The sequence below is a fragment of the Pseudophryne corroboree genome, chromosome 1, assembly GCF_028390025.1.
Source record: "Pseudophryne corroboree isolate aPseCor3 chromosome 1, aPseCor3.hap2, whole genome shotgun sequence".
Lineage (NCBI taxonomy): Eukaryota > Metazoa > Chordata > Amphibia > Anura > Myobatrachidae > Pseudophryne > Pseudophryne corroboree.
Genome location: NC_086444.1, coordinates 65,109,789 through 65,129,100, shown reverse-complemented (window position 1 = coordinate 65,129,100; position 19,312 = coordinate 65,109,789). Strand labels below are relative to the sequence as shown.

The 19,312-nt window shown below is 48.4% G+C and overlaps 1 protein-coding gene across 3 annotated transcripts in view; it reads left to right on the top strand.

The window, feature by feature from the left end:
* The first annotated feature begins 513 nt into the window (after nucleotides 1–513).
* Nucleotides 514–19,312, top strand: part of ELAC1 (elaC ribonuclease Z 1) — a 33,288-nt gene continuing 14,489 nt past the window's right edge. The window contains exons 1-2 of one of the 3 annotated variants that reach the window (XM_063960152.1): nucleotides 514–668; nucleotides 4,416–4,617. In XM_063960152.1, the coding sequence (XP_063816222.1) occupies nucleotides 4,461–4,617 (157 nt within the window). In that variant the 5' untranslated portion in view covers nucleotides 514–668; nucleotides 4,416–4,460. Of the gene's footprint in view, nucleotides 776–4,415; nucleotides 4,618–19,312 lie in introns of all 3 variants that reach the window. The other 2 variants (XM_063960162.1, XM_063960143.1) reach the window with 2 other exon arrangements.

Sequence of the window (19,312 nt, the reverse complement as noted above, 5' to 3'; positions counted from 1 at the left end):
GTTTGTGTGGTGGAGAATTTAGAATAGATTGTAAGCTCCACTGCTGCAGCAACCTACAATGAATGGTTGCACATTCACCACTAAAGCACTATGTACTACATTGCATAATAGGAAGATGTTATATAAAGGGTGGTCTTCTGTATGCCGGCGGTCGGGCTCCCGGCGCTCAGTATACTGGCGCCGGGAGCCCGACAGCCGGCCAGCCGTAGTGAACCCTATATAAAGGCTGTATGTAATCCCACATACTGCAACCATAGCTGCTTTGTTTCTGAATATATGTGATTTTAGATCTTTTCAATGCAGCTGTGATTGCCCTGACTTATATGCAGAACCAGCTGTCATGACATTAGAAGTCCCACTCCCAACAGGTATAGACTGCTGGGTCTAGTAGTTCCACGGTACGGCTGCTACAGAAACCAACTGTAAACGCTACAGTCAGCCTGTGGGCGTGATGTCACAACTAATAGTTTATTTTTAACACTGTAACACCCCCTCCTCCTGCACTTTCAGGGGCACTTCCGGTTACTCACAGTAGTGGCCTCGGCCCGGGTGTAGTAAGATGGCGGCCGATTCCACTGCAATGCTGCGCAGCTGACAGAGTAGCAATATGGCTGACGTGCAGCACGTGGTGCAGTGTGTGCCGGGGCTCCCAGGAAGCAGCTGGCATAGTAAGTGTTGCCCTGAGTGATATATCCTTAGTGTCAGGTGCTGGGAGCAAGAGAGGTAAGCATGCTTATCAGGGCATGAGGACATGTAGGCTGCTTTCCTAATAAAGGTAATATGTAATGTTCATGATATGCAACATAGTATAGTGCTTTTATCTACAGGCAAATGTCTGTACTGACTATAACTTAGCATTGATATTGGATTGCATCCCATTTATAGCTATAGGGGGTATAAATAAATATATATGCAGTTTTCGTATGGCCTTTTGCCCAGTTCATTAGTCATGTGTTGTGTCTATGCACACAGCTTGTCGCCCTTTTTGATGCAATGGGGCAGATGTATTAACCTGGAGACGGCATAAGGAAGTGATATACCAGTGATAAGTGCAAGGTGATAAACGCACCAGCCAGTCAGCTCCAATGTGTAAATTAACAGTTAGGAGCTGATTGGCTGGTGCGTTTATCACCTTGCACTTATCACTGGTTTATCACTTCCTTATGCCTTCTCCAGGTTAATACATCTACCCCATTATGTGATAAAATCATACTTACCTACTTTGCTGCCTCCTCCTCCGGGAGGAGGCAGCGTTGTAGGTGAATGGGGGCGTGGCCGGCAGCAGGACGGGTGGTTTGGGGGCGTGGCTGGCAGCAGGATGGGCGGTTCGGGGGCGTTGCATCACGGTCGCGTCATCGTGACTCCACCCCCCGCTGTGCTGTGCCGAGAAATGAGGCGCTGCATAGCGGGGGGCGGAGCTACGATGACGCGATTCAGCGCGAAACGCGTCATCGGACCCCCTCGGCCCGCCTACTTGTTCACTGCTGCGGGCGGCCGAGGGGGAAAGCGGGAGGCTTGCCCACCTTTCCGGGGGGCCGGGAGGGTCACCCGATTTTTCGGGAGCCTCCCGGCCATTCCGGGAGGGTAGGCAAGTATGGATAAAATACAATGAAACAATGCACACCTGTGACTAGGACAGGTTTCCGTCACCCTGTACAGTTTCTCTATCGATAGCATCAGAGGTTTAACGTGTCAGGGAACGGGAGCTGCAGCACTGATGCCGTATGAGTGGTATCCGGATGATAGATAAGACCGTGTCTAGTCAGACAGTCAATAGATAGACACCACATGTTAGACAGACATTAGGTCGACAGGGTCAAAAGGTCAACAAAAAAGGTAGACAGTACAAAAGGTCAACCTAAAAAAAGATAGACACAGGTTTTATTTTATTTTACATGTTTTTGGACTATTTGATACCTTCTCTATCCATGTTGTCATAGAGTTGGTTATAAACCTTGTGGTGAGCCCCGTGAGGGGATGCTTTTCTACAATTGGGGGTCCCAGATGACAACACTATCCACACATACCTCAAAAATGCAAAATAAATACTCTACCTGTGTTGTCGACCATTATGTCAACCTTTTGACCTTGTCGACCTTCTGACCCTGTCGACCTATGGTATCTATCTATTGACCGTGTCTAGACAATCTATCATCCCACACCCAGGATGAGTTCCCCTGCAGATGATGTATTGTCTTGTACATACCCTCCTGCAACTTTTACTTAATGCTTCTCTTTCTAACTTCTTCATGCGTTCTGTAGCTGCACTACCATCCAAGTAATATCTTCATAATCAGGCTTACTATACTATTCCTTTAAACCAGGACACTCATGAATTACACAGGTTCCGTGGCTGATTAAAACCAGGTGAAATGCAGGCTTGAAGTCAGCCAGCCACAGAACCTGTGTAATTAATATCCTTTATTTATATGGCGCCACAAGGGATCCGTAGCGCCCATTACACTGTACATAATCAAATGAGCAAACAAGAAAACAGCACTTACAGTTCAAGACAATATAGGACAGGTATAGAAAACCCGGGGTTAGGTGCCATCAAGGAGTATAAGATTGTGTAAGTAAGAAAAGGAAAGGCACATGAGGAAAGAAGTCCCTGCTCTTGCGAGCTTACAATCTAAAAGGTGAGGTGCTTACAGACCGGGGTGACACAGAAGGCGTAGACAGTGAGCATAGACAAGAGGGTTAGGAGGAGAGTTGGCTGGGTTTTGTGAAGAAGTAGGTCTTGAGAGCCCGTTTGAAGTTTTGTAGAGAGGTGGAGAGTCAGATGGGGAGAGGTAGAGCATTCCAGAGATAGGGAGCAGCACGTGCAAAATCTCCTAGGTAGGAGTGGGAGGAGGTAATCTAATCAGTAGGTAGGAGAGTCGGCGTGCATTAAGAGGACAGGTGGGAATGTAAAGAGAGAGAAGGTCAGAGATGTAAGAGGGAGAAGAGTAGGTGAGTGTGAGAAGCTTGAATTGGATTCTGAATGGGAAGGGTAGCCAGTGAAGGTCCTGGAAAAGAGGGGATATGGATGTAGTACGTTTGGTGAGGAAGATGAGACAGCCAGCAGCATTGAGGATAGATTGGAGTGGAGAGAGGCATTTCTGAGGGAGGCCGGATAGGAGGAGATTGCAGGAGTCCAATCTGGAGATAACCAGTGAGTGGATGAGGGTCTTAGTAGCGTCCTGGGTGAGAAAGGGTTTGATCCTGGAGATCTTTTTGAGATGGAAATGGAAGGTTTGTGAGAGGTACTGAATGTGTGGTTTGAAGGTGAGGGAGAAGTCAAGGATTACTCCAAGACATCGCACTTGGGGGGCTAGAGGAGATAGTTGTGCCATCGGTAGATAATGACATTGTGGGAGATGAGGTTATGCGGGAGGGAGGGAAGATGATCAGCTCAGTCTTAGACATGTTAAGTTTAAGAAAGTGCTGGGACATCCAGGAAGAGATAGCAGAGAGACAGTTGGAGGTACGAGTGAGGAGAGCCAGGGAGGAAAGGTAGATTTGAGTGTTATCAGCATAGAGGTGATATTGGAAGTTAAAAGAACTAATGAGTTCACCTAAAGAGGACGTATAGAGAGAGAAAAGGAGAGGACCAAGAACAGAACCTTGGGGTACACCAACAGATAATGGAAGTTGGTGGGAAGTAGCGTCATGAGAGGAGACAGAGCAGGAACGATCAGAGAGGTAGGAGGACAGCCAAGAGAGGGCAATATCACGCAGACCAAGAGAGTGAAGGATTTGCAGAAGGAGAGGGTGGTCCACAGTGTCAAACGCAGCAGAGAGGTCAAGGAGAATAAGCAGAGAGTAATGGCCCCTGGATTTAGCAGCAAGGATGCCATTGCAGACTTTCGTGAGTGTTCATTTATAAGTGTTCTAGTTTAAAGTGTAATTATGGTAAGTATGTTAATAATGCAACCAGTAGCTGGAGCCCCAGGGGCTGCTCCATGCAGCCAGTCTTCCTTAAGTGCCCCAGCTTCTCTCCATGCCCATGAAGAAAATTGGGGTAGGAGGTGTCAGTGGGAGGCCTGACTTCATCAGAAGCTGCAATGAAGAGATTGACACCATTAATGTTGGTTAACACAAATGATTTCCCAGTTACAACATGGGCAGAGCCCTTGGGCCCCGGTATTGGGAACCGTGCCCCTGAAGAAACTATGGCCCGGATTTATAAAGCTTTGGAGAGTGAAAAATTGCACAGCGATAAAATGCCAGCCAACCAGCTCCTGTCATTTTTCAAACACAGCCTTTAACATGGCAGTTAGGAGCTGATTGGCTGGTACTTTATCACCGTGCAATTTATCACTTTTCAATATTTGATAAATCTGGACCTATTTTCCTTGGTGTGAGTTAAACCACTGAATACTAGACATTCCTTTATATGGGTTATTGGGAGCTTAATGTCTGATGTTTTACAGGTTTCATGGTGCTGAATTCCTGAAGGTTGCAATTGATCAGCCATCATGTCTATGGACGTCACCTTTCTGGGCACAGGGTCTGCATATCCGTCCCCCTGCAGAGGAGCATCGGCCATTGTGTTTCGGACAGAGGGAGAGTGCTGGCTGTTTGATTGTGGGGAGGGAACACAGACTCAGTTCATGAAAAGCCCCCTTAAAGCAGGTAAGTGTGCTGAGTTTAATCATGATTTAGGGGTTAGTTAGTACCTAAAGCGTCTATGTACCCTTGGAGAGAGAGAGAGAGTTCCAGCCAATCGGCTCCTAACGCTGTGTCAGAAGTTGTGTTTGAAAAATGACAGATAGAAGCTGGTTGGCTGGTACTTTGTTTCTGTCCACTTTATCTGTCTCCAAGACTTAAGCCCCATACACACTAGAGCACAGGTTCTCAAACTCGGTCCTCAGGACCCCACACAGTTCATGTTTTGCAGGTCACCTGTAGATTTTTTAAATGTGACAGTTGGTGAGACACAGAGCACCTGCTGGGTGACATGGAAAACATGAACTGTGTGGGGTCCTGAGGACCGAGTTTGAGAACCACTGCTCTAGACGATAAAGTAAAAGATCTTGCACAGAAGGGCCAATCTGAGCGAGATCTTTTACAGTCTCGTCCAATGTGTACACTTAATGTCATTGACGTTTACGACCCCCCCCCCTCGTCTGAACATGTACAGACGAGGGAGCTAGGGAGGTCTTCATTAACAATAGCGGGTGTCGTTAACAACCCCTCCCTGCCGTCGCTCCCTTCCCCGCTGGCATTGGCAAGTGTGTATGCACCACACCGGGTTCCTGCTGACGCCAATATCGGCATAGGCGGGGACTCGTTTAGTGTGTACCGGGCTTTAGTACATAGACTCTTTAGTCATTTAAATTGCCTGCTTCAACCACACCGGTGAGATCAATATCGACGATGGTTCTTTCACACCAGTGTGCATCCCCATTCTCTAGTCTTTGAAGTCCATTATTATCATCGCTCCCACCCTTACCAGCAGATATGATAATAATAATGGATATAATTTTTCTCCTTCAGAGTCCACAGTTGATCCACAGGACATGGGTTCAAGCCTGGGCAACTTGTGGCTCTCCGGGTTTTTGCAAAACTGCTCCCAGCAACTACTCCCCAAAACTAGTCTCAGCATTCCCCGCCAGCTGGGGTGTTAGTAGTTTTGTAGAATCCTGCAGACCCACAGCTTGTCGTGGCCAGTTTGATGTTAATGAAGCATCAGCCTTCTTAGCCAGCCTAGTAAAGGTGCTGTATCGGGTGGAGTACGGCAGACCGGCGGTCTCCTTGCGGGCTCGCCACGCTGCGGGCTCGGTGGCGACCGGTTCTATTCCCACTCTATGGGTGTCGTGGACACCCACGAGTGGAAATAGTCCCTGTTGGTCGGCATGCCGACCATCTGGACAGTGACCCGTCGGGCTGGTGGAGGAGGTCATGTGACTGTCGGTCAGCTGACCGGCGGTCACATAAATACCACCCGCTGTATCAGTGCTGATTACCTGCATTAAAGTACTTTTTCATGTATGCTTACCGATCCCGGCAGAAGAATGCCGACGGGGGGGAAGGGGGGCAGCGCAACAAAGCCCCTGTCAGTCGGCATATCGACTGTTGGGCTGGTAAGCGGACGGGATCCCGGCGCTGGTCACATGACCGGATCCCTTTTAAATGACCACCAAACGTCCAAATTAATTTCTGATCCAAGTCGTTAATATGCCACACTGTGGGGCCGATGTATTAAGCCTGGAGAAGTGATAAAGCAGTGATAAGTGCAATGTGATAACGCACCAGCCAATCAGCTCCTAACTGTCAATTTACATATTGGAGCCGATTGGCTGGTGCGTTATCATCTTGCACTTATCACTGCTTTATCACTTCTCCAGGCTTAATACATCTGACATTACACTAATATTCCCACCTTATTCCGTTGCAAACAGCTGAAGCTCCTCCCGCATCTTTTGACCATATTCTGATAAAGGTTAACTGCATACTGTATGTTAAGTGTGGCAGTTACCAGTTCTCCCCATGTATTACTATGGCCGTGTGTGCTAAATGGCAGGAGCTATCAATTTCAGCAGCTGTAGGTGTCGCTGCTCCATCACCACAGTAGGGACAGGTCAGCTTTAGCGCGCTGGCCGGGAGCTACTTATCGATCCCTGACCCGCAGCGGCTGCGTGTGACGCCACGCAGCCGCTGCGGCCCGCCCCCCCGTTCGGTTCGGCCACGCCTGCATTGGCTGGACCGCTCCCTTAAAAACGGCGGTCAAACGCCGCTGTTCCGCCCCCTCCCGCCCAACGATTGCCTCTGCCTGTCAATCAGGCAGAAGCAATCGCAACTCTGCTACGGCCTTTGGCCGTCTGGCATGCGTCTGCGCACTACGCACTACAGTAGGGACCCGTTCTCTCGGCTGCGACAAAAAGCAGCGAGCGAACGGGTCAGAATGACCCCCAATGACAATACCCAACCTCACTAAAGTGGATATTTATCAAAGGTTGGAGGGAGATAAAGTGCTAACCAATCAGCTCCTGTCATTTTTCAAACACAGCCTGTAACATGACAGGAGCTGATTGGTTAGTACTTTATCTCTCTCCACTTTATCTCTTGCCAAGCTTTGGTACATTTCCCCCTAATATGTGGCTGAATGTTATTCCAGATTCTGGTGGAAAGTCTTCCCAGAGGAGTGGAGATGGGACCACCTCATTATTAATACCTGTGGCTTTGACATGAGATGTTCAGCAAGCACATATGGGTGTGATGCTCTGCTGTATACATGCTTCTGGTGACATAGTGAATACTAATGTCAGATAGTGGCTATACTTGCCCTTTACTTGCCCTTTACACTTTTATATTTTTGATATTGGCGTTAGCTGGGATATTTGACCAGGAGATTGTCCTTTTTCTAAGCAAAATCTCTGAGCACACAGAAACCCTGCAGTGCCCCTGGTCCCAGCATAATTACTTATTGGATGGCTATTTTAATGCTGTGAGTAATCCGCTGTAGTGAAATATGAGCCCTACAGAGATAATATCCTGGATTCGCCACCATGTGTTGCCTGCCTGCTTATTCCGTTTTATGATCTGCGAATACTGCAGCTGTCACCAGCTCTGCTGAGCTCGGCAGGTGGATGCAACGCGTCATGTCAGCAGCCACACCGAGGGTTTGCCGACCTTAATTAAAAAAAAAAACTCAACATCCAGTACCGTACCGTATTTTTAGTGGATAATTCTTAAACATGGAGAAGAGGTGCACTGGACTCCGCAACTTTAAACCTTATTATATTAAGTGTTTTTTGGGTAAACACTGCTGTTAATGTGAAATATTGGAAAAAGGAGAGTAACAAACACATAAATGATGGGACATACACAGGAAAGAAGCGACTTTTAAAAACTAGGATTATGAAGTTCCACAGATAACTTTCTTCAAAGGACACAGCATTTAAAGGCCTATAATACATTTGTTCTCTATATTCTCATCTGTATCCTGTCTACAGAGTTAGCAAAAAAGGAGCTGTCTGGGTATAAACTTAGCGTTCTAACGCCCGTTTGAGCGAACGGCCAATACTGTATGTCTGAATGACGTCGTCATATTGTGTTGGCTGCACTGCACAGCCAATGGATATATCTGAAGATCTGGCTATGTGTATAGGCAGTCCATCAGCCTCCCATACACTTGCTGCGGGGGCTTGGCATCACTGCCGGGCAGCCAAATTCAACTGCCCAGGGTGTCCTGACCATTACATTCAGCGGCCGATCTGTATACGACGGAATCGGCCACTCTGTCGGCACGACGGCGGGTCCATCGACATATCTGTCTGGTGAGTACCCAGCCTTAGTAACTTAAACTACTAAACCTGTTCGTGTAGGTAGAATGGTTACTTGATGGAGTAGTCCGTGTAAGCAACCTGTAATGCCTGGCCAACCTGTGGCTCTCCAGCTGTTGTGAAACTACATATCCCAGCATGCCCTACCACAGAACCTGTGGCAGGACATTGTAGAACTTGAACAGCTGGAGAACCACAGGTTGGCCAGGCCCGAACTAGAGGTTGGCCAGGACTGGTCTAGATAGTCTCTATTTTTATGACTGATAAGTAAATATGGGAGTAGTAGCCATCACAATTCTATGAGGAAACACTCTCTCAGTGAAAGTAGACCATATAAAATATATCCCCAATTAACCTTGGAATAAGGACCTGACTGCTGCCACTACCCATTTAACTATCATAGAACCATCTACACCAGGCGACCTGTGAAACGCGTGAGTGAGACGGGTCAGATAACGTGTTGAGCCCTGATTGGAAGATCTTAGCACATACAAATCCTGACCTGAATAAGTTGGTGCCATGTCCCAGTTAGTCACATACTTGGGAAACTATATACAGTATGAAAAAAAGTTATATATATTTAGAAGAAAAAAAAACCCAAACATAAATTTTTATACATTTACAGATTATTAGATCAGTAGAGTACAAGTATATAGGTATACCAATAGATCATTTATTTCAGGAAGTATATTATTGATTGATTTTTGAGATAAGTTGAGGGCGTATTCATTTTTTATGTAGTCAGTTTATGCATGCTGCAGCAGTTAAAGGATCACATATGTGATGTAGGAATTGTGATCACTGTTTTTGTAATAGTTTGCTATATGTAATGTTGTTTGGATATTTTGGGGAAGTGACACCGCACATGCTGATTGCGTGTTGTATGCGTTAGCACATGTTATGCACGGCTTATTTGGCTGTCTGCGCTGGTACTTTGTTACAGTGCGTGTTACATCCTGTTTACAATGGGTAACCTAGGTTACCTATGATGCGCATCGCACTGAGCTGTGTCAGGTCTCCTAGGCTACGGCCCAACGCCGGCCGGGCTGGGCCGCGTCACTTCCGCTTCTGGTCATTACCGTGGAGGGGGTGCGGCGGCCAGGTCCTGGGCGTGCGAGCGGGAAGAGCCTTTGATCAGATTGGTGATGGTAATGTATACATTTTTGTGTGTTATGTTTGTTATCCTGATGAAGGGGGTGACCCCGAAACGTTGAATATTAAAGCTTGATTGCTGGTTTGCACTTCATGAAGACTCCGAGTGCCGCTTCATTTCTTCTGTTACAGGTGTGGGGGCGCTGGAGCAGCTACAACTGTATATTTTCTTGGAGTGACGGATTTTGGAACTGGAGATATATATATATATATTTCTCTGACGTCCTAGTGGATGCTGGGACTTCCGTAAGGACCATGGGGAATAGCGGCTCCGCAGGAGACTGGGCACAAAAGTAAAAGCTTTAGACTAGCTGGTGTGCACTGGCTCCTCCCCCTATGACCCTCCTCCAAGCCTCAGTTAGATTTTTGTGCCCGGCCGAGAAGGGTGCATGCTAGGTAGCTCTCCAGAGCTGCTTAGAGTAAAAGTTTTTAAATAGGTTTTTCATTTTCAGTGAGACCTGCTGGCAACAGGCTCACTGCATCGTGGGACTAAGGGGAGAAGAAGCGAACTCACCTGACTGCAGAGTGGATTGGGCTTCTTGGCTACTGGACATTAGCTCCAGAGGGACGATCACAGGTTCAGCCTGGATGGGTCCCGGAGCCGCGCCGCCGGCCCCCTTAAAGAGCCAGAAGAGCGAAGAGGTCCGGAGAAAGCGGCGGCAGAAGACGTTCCTGTCTTCAAATAAGGTAGCGCACAGCACTGCAGCTGTGCGCCATTGCTCTCAGCACACTTCACACTCCGGTCACTGAGGGTGCAGGGCGCTGGGGGGGAGCGCCCTGAGACGCAATAAAACACTATAAAAACCTTATATGGCAAAAGAAATGCATCACATATAGCTCCTGGGCTATATGGATGCATTTAACCCCTGCCAGTTTTCCTGAAAAAAGCGGGAGAAAAGGCCGCCGTGAAGGGGGCGGAGCCTATCTCCTCAGCACACGAGCGCCATTTTCCCTCACAGTTCCGCTGGAAGGAAGGCTCCCTGACTCTCCCCTGCAGTCCTGCTACAAGAATCAGGGTAAAACAAGAGAGGGGGGGCACTATTGGCAGCTAATATATAATACAGCAGCTATAAAAGGGAGTAACACTTATATAAGGTTATCCCTGCATATATATATATATATATAGCGCTCTGGTGTGTGCTGGCAAACTCTCCCTCTGTCTCCCCAAAGGGCTAGTGGGGTCCTGTCCTCTATCAGAGCATTCCCTGTGTGTGTGCTGGGTGTCGGTACGATTGTGTCGACATGTATGAGGAGGAAAATGATGTGGAAGCAGAGCAATTGCCTGTGTTAGTGATGTCACCCCCTAGGGAGTCGACACCTGACTGGATGGTCGTATTTAAAGAATTACGTGACAATGTCAGCACTTTGCAAAAAACTGTTGACGACATGAGACAGCCGGCAAATCAGTTAGTGCCTGTTCAGGCGTCTCAGACACCGTCAGGGGCGCTAAAACGCCCGCTACCTCAGATGGTCGACACAGACCCAGACACGGATACTGAATCCAGTGTCGACGGTGAGGAGACAAACGTAATGTCCAATAGGGCCACACGTTACATGATCACGGCAATGAAGGAGGCATTGAACATTTCTGACACTACAAGTACCACAAAAAAGGGTATTATGTGGGGTGTGAAAAAACTACCAGTAGTTTTTCCTGAATCAGAGGAATTAAATGAGGTGTGTGATAAAGCGTGGGTTTCCCCAGAGAAAAAACTGCTGATTTCTAACAAATTATTGGCACTATACCCTTTCCCGCCAGAGGTTAGGGCACGTTGGGAAACACCCCCTAGGGTAGATAAGGCGCTCACACGCTTATCAAAACAAGTGGCGTTACCGTCTCCTGATACGGCCGCCCTCAAGGAACCAGCTGATAGAAGGCTGGAAAATATCCTAAAAGGTATATACACACATACTGGTGTTATACTCCGACCAGCAATCGCCTCAGCCTGGATGTGCAGCGCTGGAGTGGCTTGGTCGGATTCCCTGACTGAAAATATTGATACCCTGGATAGGGACAGTATTTTATTAACTATAGAGCATTTAAAGTATGCATTACTATATATGCGTGATGCACAGAGGGATATTTGCACCCTGGCATCAAGAGTAAGTGCAATGTCCATTTCTGCAAGAAGGGCGTTATGGACGCGACAGTGGTCAGGTGATGCAGATTCCAAACGACATATGGAAGTATTGCCGTATAAAGGGGAGGAGTTATTTGGGGTCGGTCTATCAGACCTGGTGGCCACGGCAACGGCTGGAAAGTCCACCTTTTTACTCCAGGTCACCTCTCAGCAGAAAAAGACACCGTCTTTTCAAACTCAGTCCTTTCGTTCCTATAACAACAAGCGAGCAAAAGGCCACTCATTTCTGCCCCGGGGCAGAGGAAGAGGAAAAAGACTGCACCAGGCAGCCTCTTCCCAGGAGCAGAAGCCCTCCCCCGCTTCTGCCAAGTCTTCAGCATGACGCTGGGGCTTTACAAGCGGACTCGGGCACGGTGGGGGCCCGTCTCAAAAATTTCAACGCGCAGTGGGCTCACTCGCACGTGGACCCCTGGATCCTACAGGTAGTATCACAGGGGTACAAACTGGAATTCGAGACGTCTCCCCCTCGCCGGTTCCTGAAGTCTGCTTTACCAACGTCTCCCTCCGACAGGGAGGCAGTATTGGAAGCTATTCACAAGCTGTATTCCCAGCAGGTGATAATCAAGGTACCCCTCCTACAACAGGGAAAAGGGTATTATTCCACGCTGTTTGTGGTACCGAAGCCGGACGGCTCGGTGAGACAGATTTTAAATCTGAAATCTTTGAACACTTACATAAAAAGGTTCAAATTCAAGATGGAGTCGCTCAGAGCAGTGATAGCGAACCTGGAAGAAGGGGACTATATGGTGTCTCTGGACATCAAGGATGCTTACCTCCATGTCCCAATCTACCCTTCTCACCAAGGGTACCTCAGGTTTGTGGTACAGAACTGTCATTATCAGTTTCAGACGCTGCCGTTTGGATTGTCCACGGCACCCCGGGTCTTTACCAAGGTAATGGCCGAAATGATGATTCTTCTTCGAAGAGAAGGCGTCTTAATTATCCCTTACTTGGACGATCTCCTGATAAGGGCAAGATCCAGGGAACAGTTAAGAGTTCGGAGTAGCACTGTCTCAGGTGGTGCTACGTCAGCACGGGTGGATTCTAAATATCCCAAAATCACAGCTGATTCCAACAACACGTCTACTGTTCCTGGGGATGATTCTGGACACAGTCCAGAAAAAGGTATTTCTCCCGGAGGAGAAGGCCAGGGAGTTATCCGAGCTAGTCAGGAACCTCCTAAAACCAGGCCATGTGTCAGTGCATCAATGCACGAGAGTCCTGGGAAAAATGGTGGCTTCTTACGAAGCAATTCCATTCGGAAGATTCCATGCAAGAACTTTTCAGTGGGATCTGCTGGAAAAATGGTCCGGATCGCATCTTCAGATGCATCAGCGGATAACCCTATCTCCAAGGACAAGGGTGTCTCTCCTGTGGTGGTTACAGAGTGCTCATCTTCTAGAGGGCCGCAGATTCGGCATTCAGGATTGGATGCTGGTGACCACGGATGCCAGTCTGAGAGGCTGGGGAGCAGTCACACAGGGAAGAAATTTCCAGGGCTTGTGGTCAAGCATGGAAACGTCTCTTCACATAAATATCCTGGAACTAAGGGCCATTTACAATGCCCTAAGTCAAGCAAGGCCTCTGCTTCAGGGTCAGTCGGTATTGATCCAATCGGACAACATCACGGCAGTCGCCCACGTCAACAGACAGGGCGGCACAAGAAGCAGGAGGGCAATGGCAGAAGCTGCAAGGATTCTCCGCTGGGCGGAAAATCATGTGGTAGCACTGTCAGCAGTGTTCATTCCGGGAGTGGACAACTGGGAAGCAGACTTCCTCAGCAGACACGACCTCCACCCGGGGGAGTGGGGACTTCACCCAGAAGTCTTCCAAGTGATTGTAAACCGTTGGGAAAAACCAAAGGTGGACATGATGGCGTCCCGTCTCAACAAAAAACTGGACAGATATTGCGCCAGGTCAAGGGACCCTCAGGCAATAGCGGTGGACGCTCTGGTAACACCGTGGGTGTACCAGTCGGTGTATGTGTTCCCTCCTCTGCCTCTCATACCCAAAGTACTGAGAATCATAAGAAGGAGAGGAGTAAGAACTATACTCGTGGCTCCGGATTGGCCAAGAAGAACTTGGTATCCGGAACTGCAAGAGATGCTCACGGAGGACCCGTGGCCTCTACCTCTCAGAAAGGACCTGCTCCAGCAGGGACCTTGTCTGTTTCAAGACTTACCGCGGCTGCGTTTGTCGGCATGGAGGTTGAACGCCGGATCCTGAAGGAAAAAGGCATTCCAGATGAAGTCATCCCTACCCTGGTCAAGGCCAGAAAGGATGTAACCGCAAAACATTATCACCGCATTTGGCGAAAATATGTTGCGTGGTGTGAGGCCAAGAAGGCCCCTACAGAGGAATTTCAACTGGGTCGTTTCCTGCATTTCCTGCAAACAGGACTATCTATGGGCCTAAAATTAGGGTCCATTAAGGTTCAAATTTCGGCCCTGTCAATCTTCTTCCAAAAAGAACTGGCTTCAGTGCCTGAAGTTCAGATGTTTGTCAAAGGGGTACTGCATATACAGCCTCCTTTTGTGCCTCCAGTGGCACCTTGGGATCTCAATGTAGTGTTGAGTCTCCTAAAATCACATTGGTTTGAACCACTCACCACTGTGGAATTGAAATATCTCGCATGGAAAGTGGTCATGCTGTTAGCCCTGGCTTCAGCCAGGCGTGTCTCTGAATTGGCGGCTTTATCATACAAAAGCCCTTACCTAATTTTTCATTCAGACAGGGCAGAACTGAGGACTCGCCCTCAATTTCTCCCTAAGGTGGTTTCAGCGTTTCACATGAACCAGCCAATTGTGGTACCTGCGGCGACTAGGGACTTGGAGGACTCCAAGTTGCTGGACGTAGTCAGGGCCCTGAAAATATGTTTCCTGGACGGCTGGAGTCAGAAAATCTGACTCGCTGTTTATCCTGTATGCACCCAACAAGCTGGGTGCTCCTGCTTCTAAGCAGACGATTGCTCGTTGGATTTGTAGTACAATTCAGCTTGCACATTCTGTGGCAGGCCTGCCACAGCCAAAATCTGTAAAAGCCCATTCCACAAGGAAAGTGGGCTCATCTTGGGCGGCTGCCCGAGGGGTCTCGGCTTTACAACTTTGCCGAGCAGCTACTTGGTCAGGGGCAAACACGTTTGCTAAATTCTACAAATTTGATACCCTGGCTGAGGAGGACCTGGAGTTCTCTCATTCGGTGCTGCAGAGTCATCCGCACTCACCCGCCCGTTTGGGAGCTTTGGTATAATCCCCATGGTCCTTACGGAAGTCCCAGCATCCACTAGGACGTCAGAGAAAATAAGAATTTACTTACCGATAATTCTATTTCTCGTAGTCCGTAGTGGATGCTGGGCGCCCATCCCAAGTGCGGATTGTCTGCAATACTTGTATATAGTTATTGTTACAAAAAAATCGGGGTGTTTATTGTTGTGAGCCATCTTGTCAGAGGCTCATACGTTTATCATACTGTTAACTGGGTTCAGATCACAGGTTGTACGGCGTGATTGGTGTGGCTGGTATGAGTCTTACCCGGGATTCAAAATCCTTCCTTATTATGTACGCTCGTCCGGGCACAGTATCCTAACTGAGGCTTGGAGGAGGGTCATAGGGGGAGGAGCCAGTGCACACCAGCTAGTCTAAAGCTTTTACTTTTGTGCCCAGTCTCCTGCGGAGCCGCTATTTCCCCATGGTCCTTACGGAAGTCCCAGCATCCACTACGGACTACGAGAAATAGAATTATCGGTAAGTAAATTCTTATTATATATATCTCCTATATAATAGCCCAGATCTGTGATTTTGTGATTCATTTGCTAACGCTGGGCGGAGTCACAACAGTGGGCGGAGTTAGTCAAATGAGTCACAGATCTGGCCAAATCTATAGGACACTAGGAGCAGAAGCAGATGGTATGGACATGGCACAGGCAGGGGTGCATACCTCCCAGCTTTCACACACACACACACACACACACACACACACACACACACACACACACACACACACACACACACACACACACACACACACACACACACACCGAAAAGGGGGCGTGGCTTCACGGGAGGGCCCCGTTTTCGTCAGTGAGGGGGCATGCCCAGCGCTCTGTGAGCTGCTGGCATGCCCCCAGGGGCTGATTATGAGTCCGGGGGGCACAGGGTACTTGAGACAGGGGAGCCCTATCTCATTGCTGTGCCTGCTGTGGGGTTGGGGGCGTGGCCTAATCGCGCTACGCGAGGCCACGCTCCCTTATGCAAATTCCGGGATTTATTTATTTTTTTTTTTATGGAATTTTGGCCCCTCAGCTAGGGCTAAATCCAGAGGAGGTGGTCGCTCCCCCTACACACCCGCACAGGCAGAAGAAAGCAGGGAGACTGCTGCCTCCCTGCAACACCACAGACCTGCCAACACGCAGCAGCGTGTGCTGACTGTAGCACAATGCTGCCGTTGTTGCTGGGGGAGCTTCTGAGCTGGGACAGAGCTACTCGAGCCGGGGGGACCCCTAAAACTGTGGGGCCAACGGTACGTACCGCCTGCCCCCCCCTTAATCCGGCTCGGATGCTGGAACCCCCCTTAATCCGTAACCCCTCTGTCTCCACTATTCACCGCTGCTCTGCTAAGCAGAACAGCGAGTACAGGAGCTTTCCAACTGCCCTCCCCCCCCCACCCCCCACCGCAGGACACTGCGACCCGCGGGTGGGACAGCGGGACAGACCCCAAAAAATGGGACTGTCCCGCGAAAATTGGGACATTTGGGAGGTATGGGGGTGTGTGAGGGGGTATGCCATACTTGACCCCCACATCAGCATACTCAGCAGGGTCTCTCTGGCGGGGAGGAGCGTCACTTTCTCGCACACTCCACGCTTCTTAGCTGTAGTTTTGTGGGTCACCAGCCGCTGTGCACTTTCCGTACTGCCTCTGTTATCTCCAGCCCCGGCAACCCCACCGCTAGCTGCAGCGCTGCCACCCACAGTGAGGTGCGCCCAGCTCCTTCACACACTTTAGCCGGCGGGTAGCGCTGCAGAAGTCCGCGCTGCTTGCAGGCTCTGACCCCCTCCTCCCTCCAGCAGCAGCGTCTCCTGGGAGCTAACCAGTCACTCCCAGTCTCCCCTTACCATAGTGCCCAGCAGCCATGAGGTCCGCGCCACGTGCATGCTATGACCCCCTCCTCCCTCCAGCCGCAGCATCTCCTGGGGGCTAACCAGTCACTCCCAGTCTCACCTTACCACAGTGCCCGGCAGCTGCGCGAGGTCTGCGGTGTGTGACTGAGGAGGGGGGGAGTGATGCGGACGGGCAGAGGAAGCAGTACTACAGCCTAAGAGAGTCAGCCATGCCAAGTCTCCACCAGCAGCAGATCCCAACAGGTTGGAGTGGAACAGCAGCAGCCAGCAGCAGTGACTCCGGTAAGACACATCTGTCTGTCACCACTGTTCTGTCCCTAATACCAATCTCTCCCGTGCCCTGTGTTCTGTCATGTCCCTGTCACCCCTGGCCTTGACCTGCCACCCTTATCCTGGCCCTTTCACCCTTATCCTGGCCCTGTCACCCTTATGCTGGCCCTGCTACCCCTATCCTGGCCCTGTCACCCCTGTGCTTGCCCTGTCAACCCTATACTGGCCCTGTCACCCCTGTCCTGGTCCTGCCGCCCCTACACTGACCCTGTCACCCCTATCCTGTCCCTGTCATTTCTGTCCTGGCCCCGTCGCCCGTGTCCTGGCTGATAAATTTAAATATTTATCTTATATAAAACCCTTTGTGAGGTCTAAGAACACTGTACGCTATTGACTTATGGAGTACCGTAAGGGTACGCACGTTGCGTAACAATCGCTTAGCCGTGGTCGAGACGCTCAAGCGTCACGTTCGCTCACGGCCAAGAGATCACAGGCAGGCACGCTATTTGCTGCCGACTAACGTAATGATTCGCTATAGCGTAGCGGACGCTCGGGACCACGAGGAGATCACCAGCGGCGCTGACGCTCACAATGTTAGACCTTTATATCTAAACCATAAACAATGTTATATGCAGTAAAACCTTAGTGTAGAGATAGGGTGTAGATGCAACACAGTGTAACCTTATTAACTTAAAAGCTGTTTGAGCGTCACCGACGCTCTGTGAATATTTAACACTATAAGAAATACACGGATACCTAGGCTTAGGGTCCAACGCCTAATATATATATTATGAATGTTATACTTGCAAAAGACTTAATACAATACAAGTTATACACTACAATATAACATAGACTAACTAACCAGGTAACTACACAGTAAATACAATACAATACTATTACGTTTAAGAGAATACGAGAGAAAGAGGAGAAGAGAGAGAGAGAGAGATATGGCCCATAACAACAAGAAAGACAATATGATTACGGAGAAAAACTTACGCACAAAGGGGAACGATCGCATGCGCCTCTGGACATCCAGCTCCCGATTATCAGCAATGAGAACCGTTGAAGAGTCAGAGCTGGATGTGATCGGCTTGTCTATTTATGCCCCACACACAATACAATTCAATGGTCCCTACAATCTCATTGTTCATTGGACACAGGAATTCCTCCTCGCATTATAACAAAAGGTCATAGGTTGATTCATACAGGTGGGCTGTGACGATTTCCAACTGCTCAGGTGGGTGGGAAACTTTTTGAAAATCCACACTACCCCATCATTCCGGACTGTGAGCATTTGCTCAAGCACCATTGCTTTTTTTTATTTTATTTTTTTCTATTTTTGACCTGTTTTTTATTCTTGATTTATCTTTGTTTTTTCAATTTAGAAATTTGCATCAATATTTATCATTGATTATTATTATTTTTATTTTTATGTTTTCATTTTTTTCTGTTACTAAAACGCACCATAACGGAGGTCAGTTTATGATTAGAATAAAGTCCTATTAATTTCTTCAATCAAGTCTGTTGTTCATTAAACTTACAAGGCAAACGGTACACACAGACACAAAATCTCCTTTCAGTTATAGTTTATTACTACTACCCTTATCAACTACACAGAACACTATCAGTATATAAACTTTCATCTTCTACAGATGAACATAGGACTGAGCGCAGTACAATTACCTGTCTATAGATTTACGTACGTAGGTGGTCACCTATTTAGTACGGCAGCTTGTCCGAAGCAGAGAGGACTCAGTGCGCAGATAAAAAACCCCCAATTTTTGGGTGGGAAACTAGGTTTCCCGCCGCATGGATAAGTAAGTGCAAATAATAGTAAATGGACATAAACTTCTTATGTCCATAACTATTCGCACGAGCGATTAATTCGCTTCAAACCAACACCGGAATATTGCTAATTAAATACTCTTCCGATGGATACTAAACATCACTGTATTACTCCTGTCTGACCTTTCGTATCAAACAAAGTGGGATTTCTCTGTCCATGAACATGCTACGTTAACTAAACTTTCAGAATCTATCAAAGGGACCATGATCTACAAAATACATTATATGGTGAAAATATGTAACGATTGAGTCGCACGCTACGAACACATAAACTCTACCGTAAATGCACATACCGCGCGCCCGCGGGTGCCCGCAGCAGCGAGTATGCGCACGCACGGGAGAGCGCACGCATGCGCAGCGCGGACCTGTATGAGGTGCAAATATGGCAGTGTGCATAGTGATATTTTTCTGACTTTGACAGTCCACCCTTTGGCAGTCAACAATAACTGCCACTTCCTAAAACATTTCAAAACGAGAAAAATATATGTCAGGGGTTAATACATTTACATGGTTGGGT